This window comes from Nycticebus coucang, chromosome 15, assembly GCF_027406575.1.
Source record: "Nycticebus coucang isolate mNycCou1 chromosome 15, mNycCou1.pri, whole genome shotgun sequence".
Taxonomy (NCBI): domain Eukaryota; kingdom Metazoa; phylum Chordata; class Mammalia; order Primates; family Lorisidae; genus Nycticebus; species Nycticebus coucang.
Window position 1 is genome coordinate 20,037,068 of NC_069794.1, and position 17,176 is coordinate 20,054,243.

Sequence of the window (17,176 nt, forward strand, 5' to 3'; positions counted from 1 at the left end):
AAATGGGCAAACTATTTTAGAGCTTTATAAATACAGAAATGTGACCTATACTTGGCTACTTCTCTTGCCCCGCTTTATTTCAGTGTGCTATCCACAGTAGTTTCCCAACCACTTATTAAAAATTGAAAAGCAACAGCTATAAACTCTTAGAAACATAACAGACATCTCACTGATAGCAGAGGTAGACGTTTTTCAATGTTTGCCTGCAGTTGTTGAAAACCATTTGTCCCTGAAATCTCCCCAACTCTGATGGGTCTTTCCTTGCTGTCCATTTCGGGAATAATTGAAACCAAGATTTTCAAGTAAAAATTCATTCTTGCCACCTTGACAAGGAGTGTTTTGTGGAAAAACTATTAGTAGTTGAATGTCCTTCACTGTCTCTACTTCTCTTATGAAACAAACCAAAAAGAGTTATCTATTAATATATTACCAGTTCTTGAGCTCATAGATAACCTCAAAAAGTGAAAAATCCCTATTACAACACCAATTACACAGACACACACAATTCACAGATGAAATTTCAAATTATGTTTTTTTCTTGTTAATTTTAATGTTTTTACATCTTCCTAACATGTAAATGGCAATGAAATTGTCGTACATATATCCAGATCGCCTGAAAATGAGAGATTATTAAATACTTCCCTAATAAATACGTACAATAATTTCTAAGTTCCTAAGTGCAGCAAAAGATATTTTAGTTCTTAGTAAAAATTTTTTTTTCTGGTTAAAATCCTTTCTCTTTCCTTTTCTTTTTTTGCCTAAACAACGAAAAAAGAAAAAAGGGAGAAACCAATCTGATAAGCTATTTTAATATCAATAACCCAAATGCACATCCTAATCTCATTCTACGAGAGTGGAATATATTGAATTTGCATTGGGAACTTCATGGTCCTTTCAATTGCTGCTGGAGTATACTAACTCCTGTCTAGTCACCTTACACGTTAAGTAGAATTTATTACTATGTTTAACAGGAAAACATATTTATGTTAGATGTCTTTTAAATTTTTACCTCCTTTGACTTCCATTTTTTTAATCATTAAATTTGGCTTGCAAAACTAGATGTTAGAGGCAACGAGGAATTGATTCTTGAATCTTTGGTAGTGTTCTTAATTCACTCCAAGAGAACTGAAAGTAAATGAATTTTTTCCCACCAAAGGACACATGGACATATTTAACGGGTCCAAAGCAGCCCTGTGTGATTCATAGGGAGGCTGTCAGACCAACCTCTGAGGGAGACTGCACATGCGCAGATTACTTCAGCCCTGCCTGTCGTATAACCACAACTAAGGAAGTAGTTGAAAGTCAGCTACTCTGGGTACATTAATTTTCACATTCTTTCCAATTAATCACGTTGGTTGTCTTGCTCATATGAACAAATGCACACACATAATAATGGAGGGTAGAAAACCTCTTCCTCATCTCGTGTATGAGGCCAGGAAAGAAAATCCATCTGGTGATTTTTTTGTTCGTGTGTGTGTTATTTGGATGGTCGATTTTTCTGTGGTAGTGACCAATCCAGGAACACCATACATCATTTTAAATCCATACAAATCAAAACAAAGTTTATGTTTGGCAAGATTGTTTGGAAAAGCAAATTCAAAAGCATCAAGCCCAATTAGTTCTCACCATCATTAACCATATATGTGTCAACTCTTTATAAACTGAAAAAACACAGTAAATTAAAAATGCTCACATAATGACAAGATACTATTTCTAAAATCTCACAGTTGGATTGTTTAGTAGCACTTACCCATCTTCACTTCACATTTATTTGTCAGCATACAGTAATATCCAGTATACACTAAGAATTATCCCACTCTAATACCTTTATAACTCTCAGAACAGGTGATCATGTACCTGTTTTTCACAGAAAAGTATGAAATTGTCTTTAATTAATTTCTTTAATTAATTGTCTGTAATTTTCTATGTAAAATCATTACTTAAATGAAATGTGTCCTAAGAATAAGTCCTCCTGCTTGCTTCTGAATTCATTGTTATTGTTTCTTTATATTCATAAGAATAATTATCCTTCACAATTAATTCTTTAAAAGCGGTATTAGAATCGATCACTTACAGTCTGTGATTCTTAGCGTCCTCTTGACTTCTCCACTGCCTGATCCCCCACAACCGTCCTCATCATCGCAGTCTCCACTGACCTGTTCAGCCATGCCCTCTCCGCTGCCCAGCTGAAGAAGTTCCCACTTGCCAGGTTTGGGTGACCTCCCCTGTAGCAGCTAAATGCAGGTAACAAAAGGCATCTATTAATAGAAAATTCAAATAATCAAAGAACTCTATTCAGATCCATTATTTTGATACAGATACCTTACCAAATTAAGTCTTCAAGAAAAATTAAAACAAATGAAATAACAATAAACCATAAACAAAGTCTAACAAAGAGCTACAATCTGCAAAGCAGTTCTGTGACAATACTTCAGATAATGCTTTGGGAAACAAATAATATTGAGCCTTCTTTGCTTATAGGTAGGTTGGCCAGAATAAACAGTGTTTAAGTATAATAAGTCAAACTCTGATGCAACACAACTCCCATTGTTGTATGTTGGCCATAATAATTTGCTGGTTTGTAAATCAACAGTTCAAAATTTATCAAAAATATTTCTGCTTTTCTATAAAAGAATCTAGAATTCTGGACATACATCTTTACTTAAATTTTCTTAGATGAAATACATGGTTCAATACATACAGTACAGAACTGAACCATGGGACAAAAGACTTATGTCTAACTTCCATTTCTACAAACTATTTAAGAAACTTAACAACTTAGCTCTTTATTCTCAAGTATTTCATTTTCTTTTATGAGTAAAACAAAAGCTATTTTCCCTGTAGCATAGGAATGCTTGTAATGCTTTTGAATAGTATTGGAAATGTCTGAACTCCTTTTCAAAATGACGATATTACAAATAATAGAATATTTCACTGAAAGCTAAGGCTGAATAAAATAATCTAAAACAACGTGTGACATTTACCCCTCTAAGGTAATTTGGAGAACACAAGACCAAGTGTGAGTACTAGAGGGTATCCCTATATTACAAATACAAAGTACTTCCTATGCTTACTTAATGAATATTTAAATTCTAATGGTGCTTTAGGAAAGATTTAGGGTTGTTCCTTTAGTAACTTTTCAAATCATAGTACCAATTAGTAGACCATAATTAAATACACAATTCAAGGACAGCATTATGTATTGAAGATGTTCTGGAATAGCCTCAATATATCAAAGACAAATGTTTTTGTCATTGAGAGAACACTTAGATTAAGCAACTAGACTTTGAAATTCATAAATTTTCAAAAATAAATATAAATAACTATAGGTCAAATTTCTAAAATAGTAATTTCCTTACCAAAAAAGAGATGCTAGAACTTGACAATAATTTTTAAATTCTTCATTTTGTTAATCAGTATTTTACAAAAAATAATTGTCAACATGTGGTGTCAAAATAAAAAAGGCTTCTTTCAAGGTTAAGTGAATTTTGTAAATATGTTAAGCAGCTTTCTTTTTGTTATTGGGTTTAATATACTGAGGTGTGTGTTACTTGCTGGAAAGGGAGAGCATTACAATGAAGAAATGGATATGAAACGAATTACACAAAATGTCAAATCTGAAAAGGCAAGTAAAGATAAATGGTATCATTTCATACTATTACATGAATGGTAAATAATGAAAAATAGTAAATGAGATAACACCATTAGTTACCATTGTAAAGTAATCCCATTTATTATTTATTCAGTGTAATCTTGAAGGGCTTCAACTTGGAGATCCAACATGCTTATGTGAATATATGTGAATCCTGATTCTGACATATATTAACCATGAAATACAGGGTATTGGGTAAGTTACCAAGTAACTCAGTTCCCTCATATCTAAAATGAGGACAATAATATAGCTGGACAATTGTTCATTGTGGAAAAAACATAAAAAAAGAAGAACTCTGCAAATATTTAATGTGACAGTACATTAAAAATTAATACATTTTGATTATTTTCTACTTTATTATATATTCTATTACATAATTGTTTAAACACCAAGAACACATTAATTGAAAGGATCATTTGATAGGGAATCTATTTACATAACTTACATTACAATTTTTCAAATTATTATCTGACAAATACAACAAAAGACAAACTCTCTGGTGATATGTTGCTCCCTTTTGACCCTAACATTCTTTCCCAACATTTTCCCATATCAACTTTATTTACTCTCTACTTCTCTAAGAATTCTTTCAATATTTTACTGGGATGCTGGCCAGAACACAGATGGAAAATCATGAACAATCTGACAACGTGTAAATCACCAGGACCCAACCCAATGAATTGGAACTCAAATACACAAATAGATAGTCTGTTAAAAAACAAAACAAAACAAAACAAAGAAACACCTTAAAATCCTAAGAATTGATTTTTGTTGAAAGCAATTGAATATATTACCATAGAATTATTTATTTATAGTGACTTGCAATAATAATATAGGACGTATCTTTTAAAAATAATTATATTTTGTATACTTCATCATTATGGTGACATTCTAGGAAATATCTAAGGCACATGGACTCAAATTTCTAAATACTAGAACTACACAAAACTATATTTTAATTTAAATTGTGGGGGCATAATGGTACAACGGACCCTAAAACTTCCCACTCTAATCTCTGGGACTGTGAAAATGATATCTGTCATTCCCGGCACCCACTAACTTAGATAGCAAAATGAATTTTGCTGTATAACTAATATCAGTCATCCGTCGATCTTGAGTTCACTAAAATATCATCACATGAGTTCTTAAGGAGCAGAATGTTTCCGGCTATTACCAGAATTCAGAAACATTCAAAGCATGGGATGGTTGGGTGGGGGATTAGATACAAGGGGAGTGGGGGCAATTTTGCCGGCCAGGTGTGAGCTTAGATGTTGTGAGAGGTTCTGTAATTCTGTTACTTGTTCTACAGCTGAATTCTTTCAACAACCTACATAAGCCTGGAAGTAGATTTTCTCTCACTGCCCCCCAATTGAGTCAAACTTAGCTGACAACTTGATTTCAGCCTTGTGAGACCCTGAGCAGTGACCCCACCCAGACTTCCGATTATAGAACTAGTAAGATAAGCTAATAAATTGATGCTGTCTTGAGCTACTAAATGTGTGACAATTTGTTAGGCAGCAATAGAAAATGAATAAATATACTGTCTAACCCTGGATGGGGCCACCTTTACTTTTTAGCCACTTTGTTTGATGTCTTTTTATCTTTATCTTCTATGTCTCTATTTCTCAGAACAGGAGGTCAAAATTCCCCTAAGACCTTGCTTACCAAGAAGATGGTACCCTTCGAAACAAGCTATCAGATTTCACCCTTTCATTTACTTTCAGTTTCTCAGCCTCTACTTTTCTCTCTGCTTTCCAAGTCTCCAAACAAAAGACATAATTACTGTTTCCTATGATCAATGGATCCAAATACATTCTGGATCCCATTTGATCTATGATTGCAGGTCCCCGATAATCTCTTCTCCTTTTCGTTAGTGTCACTATTTCTCTCCGCTCTGCATGGACAATCTGCCTTATACATAGTCATTTTTATTTTCTTACTTCTTAGGTATATCACAAGTCCGCAAATGTTCGTTTTTCACTCTTTTTTTTTTTTTGTAGAGACAGAGTCTCACTGTACCGCTCTCGGTAGGGTGCGGTGGCGTCACACGGCTCACAGCAATCTCCAACTCCTGGGCTGAAGCGATTCTCTTCCCTCAGCCTCCCGAGCAGCTGGTACTACAGGCGCCCGCCACAACGCCCGGCTATTTTTTTGTTGCAGTTTGGCCAGGGCTGGGTTTGAACCCGCCACCCTCGGCATATGGGGCCGGCCCCTGGGCATATGGGGCCAGCGCCCTACTCACTGAGCCACAGGCTCCGCCCCTTCACTCTTATAATTGTAATAAAACTTAATTTTCAGGGCGGCGTCTGTGGCTCAAAGGAGTAGGGCGCCGGCCCCATATGCCGGAGGTGGTGGGTTCAAACCCAGCCCTGGCCAAAAACTGCAAAAAAAAAATAAATAAATAAAAATAAATTAAATTTAAAAAATAAATAAATAAATAAATAAAATAAAACTTAATTTTCAATAATTGCCAGTGAATTTCTACTGATAATCAGCAGAAACAAGGGGCTTTTCACAATAGATCTTTATTCCAATTTTCTCTTCTGTTGGACTAAATTACTCTGGTGTCCTCATCTTTCTCTCCAGTGGCCCACTTCACCAAAAATAAAAGTAAGTGTTCTTTTTAGTCTCTTTCTGGGAACTCCTCCAAACAGACTTAACTCTCACCCTTTATACAAATTACACTCAAATTTTTATTTGCAGCCCTTGTTGTACTCTTTGGTTCATCTCTAAGGAGCAACTGGAAGTAAAGATGACCTCTACTACCTTCTATCTTAAAATAGTAGAAGAATTCTCCCCTGTTCATGTATCACTACAAGTTATCTTCAGGCATCACTACAAGAGACTCATGGGGTAATGAGTCTCTCCTACCCACTACACCATATTATTTTCCCCAAATCAGTACTTTCAACATGGTCATTTATCAGCTTTAATGCTATTTATGACTTTTTATTGTCAAAAGCATTGGTTACTAAATGTGTCTAGAGTAGAAAATCAGTCCAAATAATGGGTCCACAAAAGGTGTACAATGTAGTGACATGTTTGGGAAATGCATACCATAGCCCCTCTTGATTCCCTCCAACTAAAGGTTAACGAGAAATTGTACAGGGAGATTTCTTATCTAGTTGAGATTCATTTTACATTTTCCAAATGTACATAAGCAAATTACCCCTCTCCCCTCACTCAACAACCACTGACATACTTTTAGAAGTAAGATCTAGAAAGAAAAGATTAAATTTTGCCTGGTATTCCCAGTGTCATATTGTTTTGTTTTTAAATTATGTCCAAATACAAATCTTCAGCATCCAATTTCTGCTACAGAGCCATCAATCCATTCTTCTCACAGAAATTGTGTAACTTTATATGTCTATAATTTTCTCCACACATGTTTTATTCATTCATTTATTTATTATTTATAATTAAATCACAGCTGTGTACATTAATGCAATCATGGGGCACCACACACTGGTTTTATAGACCATTTGACATATTTTCGTCACACTGGTTTATATTCTACTCACTTCCAACTCTTGTCCTCCCACATAGAATATACCCTTTTCTCTTTTCCAACTCATCATATTATATCTAATTTTCAAGTTATCACTCATATGTCTCTTTTTCTATTGATACAGATTTCTATGCTCTTTTTAACTCAGTAGCATTCACTGGCACTTAATCAACTTTCTTGAACATATGTCACATCTTTCTGATTAATGGTAAGATTCTCAAAGTAAAGACGAGCATTTAATCTGCATTATACCATCTCCCCATCATGACTAGAGTACTTACCACGTTGTAGATGTTAAATATATATACATGCATACTTTTTTTCTTTTTAGGGACAGGGTCTTGCTTTGTCACTCAGGCTAGACTACAGTGTCATAGTTCATTATCAGCCCAAACTCCTGGGCTCTGGTAATCCTTCTTCCTCAGCCTCCCAAGTAACTGGGACTACAGATTTGCATTATCATGCCTGGCTAATTAAAATTTTTTTTTAGAGATTGGGATTCTCACTATGTAGCCTGGGCTGTTCGTGAACTGTCTCAAATGATCCTTCTACCTGGGCCTCCCAAACTGCTGAGATTACAGCGATGAGCCATTGCACCAGACCTAAATACATGTATTTTGGTTTATGTATTTGAAATTTGGAAATAATTTAAGTTTCCTCTGTTTTCAATGAGTAACAGAGTTACTCATTGCATTCATCCCATTGATTGGCAGATAATTTATTTCACTTATTCACTCAATGACATTAACTGAGCATATACCATGTAGACTGTATACTGATGGACAAACATCCATATCAAAACAGAAGACACAGAAGTTATGACATAGAAGACATATCAAAACAGAAGACATAGTCTTTGCTCTTCATACGTGATTAGTATATACTTTATTTCAAAGATGACATTCATAAATGTATAACAAAATAATATTAAGATAAAATAATAAAATAATCTGAAATCAGGAATAAAGAAGAAACAGTCTAATGGGTTAGTTTTGTGATCTTAGCAAATTATTTTTCTTTTTAATCTTTAACAAGAAATAATTTAAAGCAATTTTATTCTTGAGCACCAGGTGACTTCTAAAAGTTGTTTAAACAAAAATTTGACATTGATCACGCCAAGATATACTTCCCAAATACATTTGTGTTTACCATACTATAATAGTTACTATAAGCAGGAAAGAAAGGATATTCCAATTACCTTTTAAAATGAATATGTAATATATTCCCCCAGGCCGATTTCTTCAAGAGTTTTCCCTGCACTTTCTTCTAGAATTTTTATAGTTTCATGTCTTAAGTTTAAATCTTTAATCCAGTGAGAGTCTATCTTAGTTAATGGTGAAAGGTGTGGGTCCAGTTTCAGTCTTCTATAGGTGGCCAGCCAGTTCGCCCAGCACCTTTTGCTGAATAGGGAATCTTTTCCCCACTGAATGTTTTTAATTGGCTTGTCAAAGATCAAATAACGGTAAGTAGCTGGGTTCATCTCTTGGTTCTCTATTCTGTTCCATATATCATGTTTACATGGATGAAACTGGAACATATTCTTCTTAGCAAAGTATCTCAGGAATGGAAGAAAAAGCATCCAATGTACTCAGCCCTACCATGACACTAATTTATAGCTTTCATATGAAATCTATAACCCAATTATAGCCCAAGAATATGGTGAAAGGGGAAAGGGAGGGGAGGGGGTGGTTGGGTGGAGGGAGGGTAATTGGCGGGACTACACCTAGGGTGCATCTTACAAGGGTACATGTGAAGCTTACTAAATGTAGAATATAAATGTCTTAACACAGTAGCTAAGAAAAATGCCATGAAGGCTATGTTAACCAGTGTGATTAAAATATTTCAAATTGTGTATAAAACCAGCACATTGTACCCCATGACTGCATTAATGTACACAACTATGATTTAATAAAAATAGAATAAAATAAAATGAATATGTACAAAATACTGCATTGTGAGTCTGGACCATAGAAGTATCTTCAAACACTGATTTGTGTAAAATGTCTATCTTTTTTTCTAAAGCAGGGAGGGAAGTTCAGCTTCATGATTTGGGTCATCAGGTAATGAATTCCTCCCGTATCATCTTACAGGGATCAGCTCTTTGCATTCCTCTCCTCCACTCTGGGGAGACAGCATGTAAATAACCCCCCTATGCTCTGTTTTGTCCACCTTCAGGGGGAACTGCTATTTTCACATCATATCCTTAAACTCCTTTTGAGAAACAGACAGCTTCCATCAAAAAGGTGCCCTCCTTAACAGGTCTTTAATAAAACAAATAGGGTTCCTTTGTGTATACATCTTAAGAAATGTACACAAATAAAATCAATCAATAGATTGATAATGAAGCCAATTTCCATAGACAATAAAATTAGTCACTGGAGTAGATACATTCCGGCCACTAACTCTAACAAACCTCTCTTCACTTTTACTACATACATGAGTAGCTATTACATATATTCATAAGATATGATATAATAATTTTTCAAAACTTAAAATCCGAATAAATTTAACATTATATTTTCCACATTTGTAAAATGGGGAAAGAATATTTGGAAGATTCTGTGAGAATTCTTTGGGTTTCCTTATGTGAAGCTCTGGCTCATCCTAAGTGCTCTGTGATGGTTACTAAAATGACTAACTACTCCCCGTGCTGATTCTGTCATCTGAACCTGCTCGAGTGTGAACATGACGGTGTTTTAAATTTTCAACCTACCCTCTGTCATGGAGGGGAGAAAGTCAATCAATACATCCATATTTATAGAACAATTAGAACACAGGAAAAGACATGATTCTGAGTCTCAGCCACACATTAATTGTGTGGCTTTAGGCAAATCACTCAAGCCCATTAAAATTCATTTTATTCTACTGACTAATAATGCAGGGGGAAGCACTTTATATACTATAAAGCACTATGCTCATTTACATAGTTCTGTGCATGACACTGCATCCATAAAACTGAGAAACCAAAGGACAGAACAGAGAAAAGAAGAAAACCTTTCAGAATGTTCTTTTTTTCCTCAATGCCATGTAGTTTGTGGAGTCAGCTGTTTAGCTGAGAACAGTCCGTTTTGATGAGTGATGCTTCCTGCTCGCGTTTAGTTGGTTTAGGAAGCTCATTAGGGATGCTATCTTGGAGGACGAGTTTGGTGGGTAGAATATCTGATGACTCTAAGGCAAACGTACTTCCCTCAGCTGTTGAATTAATCTCTCGATAGACTCAATTTGCTTTTTACTAACTGTCTGGCAATATCCCATATTTGCAATAGCCTTTCAAACATTTGCAATAAAAGCTGACTGCAGATGCCTCACATATACAAAATGTTTGCTGTGAACGAGAAACATTCATCACACTCAAAAATCTCCAGACACGAGCGCAGTTGAATGTGCTTTAAAACACTGTACATAATGGGACATCACCGAAATATTTTCTGCTTCCTCTTACAATCATTTACACAGACATATAAAAAGTAAATATGTATTTAGAAAGTATTACTCACCAGGTATGGACCTCCAGTCATCCATTCAAATGTAAACATGGTAAAATCTGCACTTTTACAATACTATTCTATTGATGAGTATATTTAGGTGAAAATTAAATATTGACAGAAAAATTGAGACATAGGGAGACTCTGTCTCAAAAAAATGCATATTTCATCATTGATAAAACATCTTTAAAGGATATACTTTGAGTTTAGGCTAAGAAACCTCTGTATGTATATATATGCAAATATATTTTATGTATATGCATTTAAGTTTATTATAAAGTAATTGGTGTCTGTATTCTCATACAGTTTAAGTGCAACTCATAAAGAAATGTATATGAAACAAGAAAACAATGGAAGCTCATAGAACATTTTAAAGTTGAAAACCTGATTCAAAATTTCTTATGATTGATTTTAAATTTATCTCAATAACAAGTTTAAAATGAGACATAAGAAATCTCTTTGTATAACACATTGTCATTATTTTGTTTGCAACATAACTTCTCTTTGTCTAATCCTCCAAATGCACTCACATCTGCACCCGTCCACCCCACTCCAGGTTCAGATCCCTCACTAACTTTATTACAACCATCTTTTACAAACCTTTCTTATTCCAAGCTTTCCCACCCCTCTTTCAAATTTAGAAAATTTCCTATCCATAAAGCCAAATGCTACAAATCTCCAGATTTACATTTTCAAAAGCAGTTAAACTTTTATAGGCCATTCGACCTAAAAATCCAAATACACTTTATAATATGTCATGTTATGTAAAGTTGACCAGACATGGAAGTCATTTCTGTAAGATTTCTCATCAGTGTTTGCTTTAGGTTTGAGCTTTCTGATCTCAGCTGCCGTTGTGCCAGTAATTTGAAAGGTCACTGCGCTGTTGGTATTTGGTTTATGCTATGCAGCCTGGCAATTTATAAAAGTCTTGTGATTTTGTAAATGGAATAGTGAAATTAGAAAAGGCTTATCCCTCTCTGGGCTTGAATATGACACAGAAGTTATTTATTCTTGTTCCCATAAAAAATATCTATTATGTCTCCTACTGCCATTCTCGATCCTTATCTCCAACTCCAAACATTGCCTGCTCATCTTCTGAGCCATCATACCAAAATGGCCTGGGTAAATTTATTATGAATTTGTGTCTTAGTTCTAAATTAGACCTGCCCGGAGAGTTAAAACTAAAAGCTAATGAGTAAGAACGGGAATAACATGGAAATAAGAAAGCAAACATAAACGTAGATAAAACTTAGAAAAATTGCAATACTAAAAATGAAGATGCGCGCACCAATTGCTGTCAGTTCTCAAATGACTCCCTTGTAGAGCATCTATATGAAAACACTCAAAGGGCCTGAGAAAAACTGGTGAAAAAGCAAACAACCTTTATTTTGAGACAACTCCAGAGTTAATGTCAGAGCTTTCTATCAAAACATCCACGCTAAATTTACCAGAAAGGTACAGAAGATCACTGACAGGAGGAAGGGAAGAAACTAGACCATTTTTTGAGCAGCAGAAGAATCGGGGAAGAAGCATAGAGAGAAAACGGAGGCTGTAAGTAAATTAAATGTCTGTGACACATTTAAAGAAACAAGATACGTAACGCAAACTTCTTATGAATAAACCTTTCATGTAGGGCATGATGAAAAACAGTTCTACTTTCCAAAATTAAAAAAGAAAAAGTGAGACTTATTTTCTCGACATCACTTTCTCATTTCCAAGTTAATTATTTTCTAAATCGTGATTGCATATTCACCTGCACCAGCACTAGCACAAATCACATACACATATGTTCACACACAGATAAACTGGGACAGAAAACCTTGCAGACAAGAATTTATAGCTAATCCGGGCTAGTATGTGACTGAAATTAAAGGACAGTCTAAGCAAGAATCATCATCAAATACAAAATCATTTTATTATTTTGCATGTTTACATGCAGGTTCAATTTATATTATTATTTGGGGAGTGTTATCATCAAGGACTCATTTTTATTTAACGTGGCAAAAGCCTGCATCTCTTTAACTGGGTGTTGATAAGCATTGCAGATGTTTAAATCTCCACCAAGGTAACACATAGTAACATAATTTGTATTTTGTTATACAAATACACATACATATTTTAACGTGGATTTTCCTCAAATGTACAGGGTATTTTTGTTTTTGTTTTGGGTTTTTTTTTTTTTTTGGCTGGATTACCTGTTGTGGCTGTCATAGAAAGTAAAAGCACAAGTAATTTAGTGTGGAGAAAATGTCTAGTCATTTGTCTACTAATCCCATATCACCTTCCTGACATGGCAGAGCACAAAAACCTATTTCCAAAATCAAAGACAGAACAAAACTGAACATCTACTTCTCCTGAGGACGAGTGAATAGACTCCAAAACATGGCTGGATTGATGGAAGATTAATTCCAGACAAGTCTCTATCATCTGGTGAAGCAGATTTCTGTTGACCATACTCTAGAGAAGTGAAGCTGACCCGAATTACCAAGAGTGCTTTAATTTTTATGTGCATTCCCTAGTTAATGATGGAGATGATATTACTTTTATTATGCATTGCCAAGCTAATGGTTTTTCTTCCTTCAACTTATCTGCTATATTTTGCCTAGCCTGGCTCAGTCACAAGGAACAGAATGATCAGTAGTGTCTCAGGTGTCTTCCCTGACAGAAAGGTCATGTATTTTCAACATACATGATGGGAATAAGCATTTTTCTAATAAAAGAAATCTATTACCTTAGATTTCTTTGCTTGCCGTTTCTTTTTATTATTGCAATATATGGATGTATATTCAACAGGACGAGAAACTGTGTGTCACTCTATGGTAGTTAGTGTAGTTATTGTCTTTTACCAATTTATCTCCATAAGGTTGATGTCACGGAAAGATAAAGAAAAAACAAGAAGAAGAATGGAAAGGAGGGAGGGAAGGAGGGAAGATGGAGACTTTAATCATGGTGCATTTCTTATGTAAGGGCTCCCTCTTTAGAAAGGTTTTTATTTAATTCATCAAAATTTTAATTGCCTCTTTGAAAGAACTATGGAGTATTACAAATTCACTTAAAACCTGATTTTGGCTAATAATCTAGATTCCCTTCATTGGCCAGCTACGCAGCATTCATTCTTAAATGTTCTATTAGAAAGGAAAGAGTCCCCTGAAGTTTCCCAACCTAGCAGAGGCTTCGAGGTCATTCAGATCCCACTTAATATGATACCCTTGTGTATGGACGATGGCAACAACCGTATAGCTTCGCAAATGTCATTCCGATTTTCACCTTTAGAATAAAATTCCCCTAACCTATTCTTTACACAAACTATAAAAAAGTGGAGAAAGACATGACAAATTAAGAGCATATTTTGCTGAACATTCAGGAAGTAACTGAGAAAAGAGGGTAAAGTGTGAGACCTTAGTTGTTCTGGGGAAGGGGATGGGTGGGCGTTTGACTAAAATTCTAAGCCACATTCTCCTGTTAACTATTTAAATCTGTGAACCTAAACCATTTCATCTTGCTGAGACTAATAAATGTCTCATCTAAAAAAATGAGGTGGTTGAAATTTCTCTGTGTCACATAGCTCAAAATTTTCATTTGTTCCAAGTCATTCTAACATTTAATTTAGAAATATTATATCATTATTGTATCATTATATAATATTATATCAGTATTATATCATTAAGGCTTATTGCAACTCTCTGCGACATTCATTTCAATTCTAGTTCTTTTTACGTTAAATGCAATTTTGGGATTTGTCTTCTTTTCTTTACTTTTTTTGAGGCAGAGTCTTGCTGTATTGCTTCAGGTAAAATGCAGTGTCATCATCATAGCTCACTGAAACCTTAAACTCCTGGGGGCACAGTGTTCCTCCTGTCTCTGCCTCCCATGTGGCTGGGACTACAGGTACACGCCACCACACTCAGCTAATTTTTCTATATTTTTCTGTATTTTGTGGAGGTGGGGTATCCTTCTTGCTCAAACTGGTATTGGAAAATTTTTAATTAAAGTACTGTGTTTAACCCCAAAATACATTAAATTTATAATTCCTAATACTTCAGAATGTGGCTTTATTTGGAAATACTGTCTTTACAAAGGTAATCAAGTTAAAAATGAGGTCATTAGGCTAAGTGCTAATCTAATCTCACTAGCATTCTTATGAAAAAGGGAAATTAGAGGGTGGCACCTGTGGCTCAAGGAGTAGGGTGCCAGCCCCATATACAGGAAGTGGTGGGTTCAAACCCAGCCCCGGCCAAAAACTGCAACAACAACAACAACAAAAAAAAAAATAAGAGAAATTAGAACACAGAGGACACAAAGAGCATGCCATAGGTAGATATTAGACTGATGCAGCTACAAACCAAGGAACACCAAGGGCTGCCAGCATCCACCAGAAGCTGGTCCAGAGCCATGGAACAGATCCTCAGGTTGTGCCCTTGAAAGGAAACAACCTTGCCTGCGCCTTATTTTCAGACTTCTAGATTTACAACTGTGACACAATACATTTTCTTTTTCATTTATTTTAAGCTGCCCAGTTTGCAGTACCTTTTTAGAGTAGCTCCAACAAACTAAACCAATGTTATATACTAAACAGTGCGCAAATTAGAAATGTGTAATTTCAGTGACTTTTCAACAAGAACTCAGTCATGTGACTGCCATAATCAAGAGCAACCTCTTTTAGGCTTTATTTCCTCCTCCCAAATACAACACTATTCTGACTTCCTCAAAAATAGATTTATGTGAATGTCATAGATGCAGCAGCTCATTCTCTTTAATCACTAGATTTTCTTCGACTGTACGTAGTATCAATGAGCTATAAATTATTTTTCCATTCTACTGTTGTTGGATAATTTCACTGATTTGAGTGTCTAGCTATGTAATTAATGTTGCTATGAAAATCTGTAAGTATCTTTTGGTGTAAAAAAATCCCAGTCATAACTGTGGGGAATCCAAGTAAACACAGGATGGCTGGTAGAATGGTTGGTTAGGTCATGGGCATCTCTAAAGCCAAGCAAGTTTTATTAATGTACTTATTTTCTTCTTTTAAATATTAATGTATACTTTATACATAACAAAGTGTATGTATTTTAAATACATAGCTCAATGGATTTTCACATAGGTACATACATATAAAGAAACAAGTGAGATTAAAAATATATTACAAGTGACCCAGAAACCTCATTGTTGCTATCTTAGTCAACAACCACAATTCAAGGTAAACCATTCGGACCTGACTACATGTACATTGATTGATTTTTGTCCCTTAACAAGCCTCAAAAAATAGTATGCAATATACATACTCTTGTGTAAGACTGATTTTATTCAACATTAGGGTTTAAATATTATAATATATTCATAGGTACCAATAGTTCATACTTAAGAATTTAAATACAAACATTTCATTTCATGAGTATGCAAAAATTTATTTTATTGTCATTGAACAACTCATCTATTACCAATTTGGTGATATTATAAATAAGGCTGGTTGAATATTCTTATATGGATCTTCTGATGGACTAAAGTATTCGTTAATGTTGAGTATACACCCAGGTGTGGAATTGCTGGTTCATTGGATACACAAATATTTCACTTTCATATTGCCAAATAGATTTTCAATATGATTGCTCAGATTTATATTCACACAAAAATCTATGAGAATTTCAGTTATTCTATACCTTCTGGAATACTTATTATTGGTAATTTTAATTTTAGGCAGTTTTGGGGAGAGTAGTAGTGTTTTAATTTGCAATTTATTTTTTTATTTTTTAAATTTCTGATTAATATGGGGTACAAATGTTTAGGTTACATTATTTTCAAATCTAAGGAAATAATTTTATTAATGGTTAATAACTTTCATATGCTTTATTTTGTATCCACTAATATAAAAATCCCTTTCCAAGTCATTTGTCCATTAAATAATTTAGTTTTTCTGCATTTCCTAAATTGAGTTCTTTTCTTCTTCTTTTTTTTTAACAAATGTCTTATGTTTGTTTTTATATTTTTATTTCATCCTTCTATTATGTTTCTTTTCAGTGTATCAAAATATGAATAATATAGTTTGCTTACTATAAGCAGCTATTCTAGAAAATATTCCTCCTATTGAACAGATTTATTATGGACTACCTTCAATAATACATTTTTCCACTTCTCCAACAATGTAAGAACTTTAAAACAATTGAACACTACTTAGTCACTCCTATTTTTTGTTGTTAATTATTAGTAACATTTTTGCCACTTCATACTATAGACATTTTTTGTTTCATACTACCCTGTTTCCCCGAAAATAAGACATCCTCCGAAAATAAGACCTACTTACAGGAACGATAAGGCATCCCCTGAAAATAAGACCTAGCGCATCTTTGGGAGCACACCTTAAAATAAGACACTGTCTTATTTTCGGGGAAACAGGGTATATAAAAGAATAATGAAGTATTCAGATAATGGATAATATTAGTTTCTAAATGTATTCACACTTTCTTTTCTTATGCAAATATGGTTAGGAGTAATCCATAGCAATATAATTGGAGACTGGAACAGTCAGGATTGAGT

The 17,176-nt window shown here is 34.4% G+C and overlaps 1 protein-coding gene across 2 annotated transcripts in view; it reads right to left on the reverse strand.

Moving 5' to 3' along the window:
• Window positions 1–244: 244 nt before the first annotated feature.
• Window positions 245–17,176, reverse strand: part of GPC5 (glypican 5) — a 715,907-nt gene continuing 698,975 nt past the window's right edge. The window contains exons 7-8 of one of the 2 annotated variants that reach the window (XM_053563555.1): window positions 2,075–2,234; window positions 245–388 (exon numbers count right to left, since the gene is read on the reverse strand). In XM_053563555.1, coding sequence (XP_053419530.1) covers window positions 387–388; window positions 2,075–2,234 — 162 coding nt within the window. In that variant the 3' untranslated portion in view covers window positions 245–386. Of the gene's footprint in view, window positions 389–1,760; window positions 2,235–17,176 lie in introns of those variants that run through there. The other variant, XM_053563554.1, reaches the window with a different exon arrangement.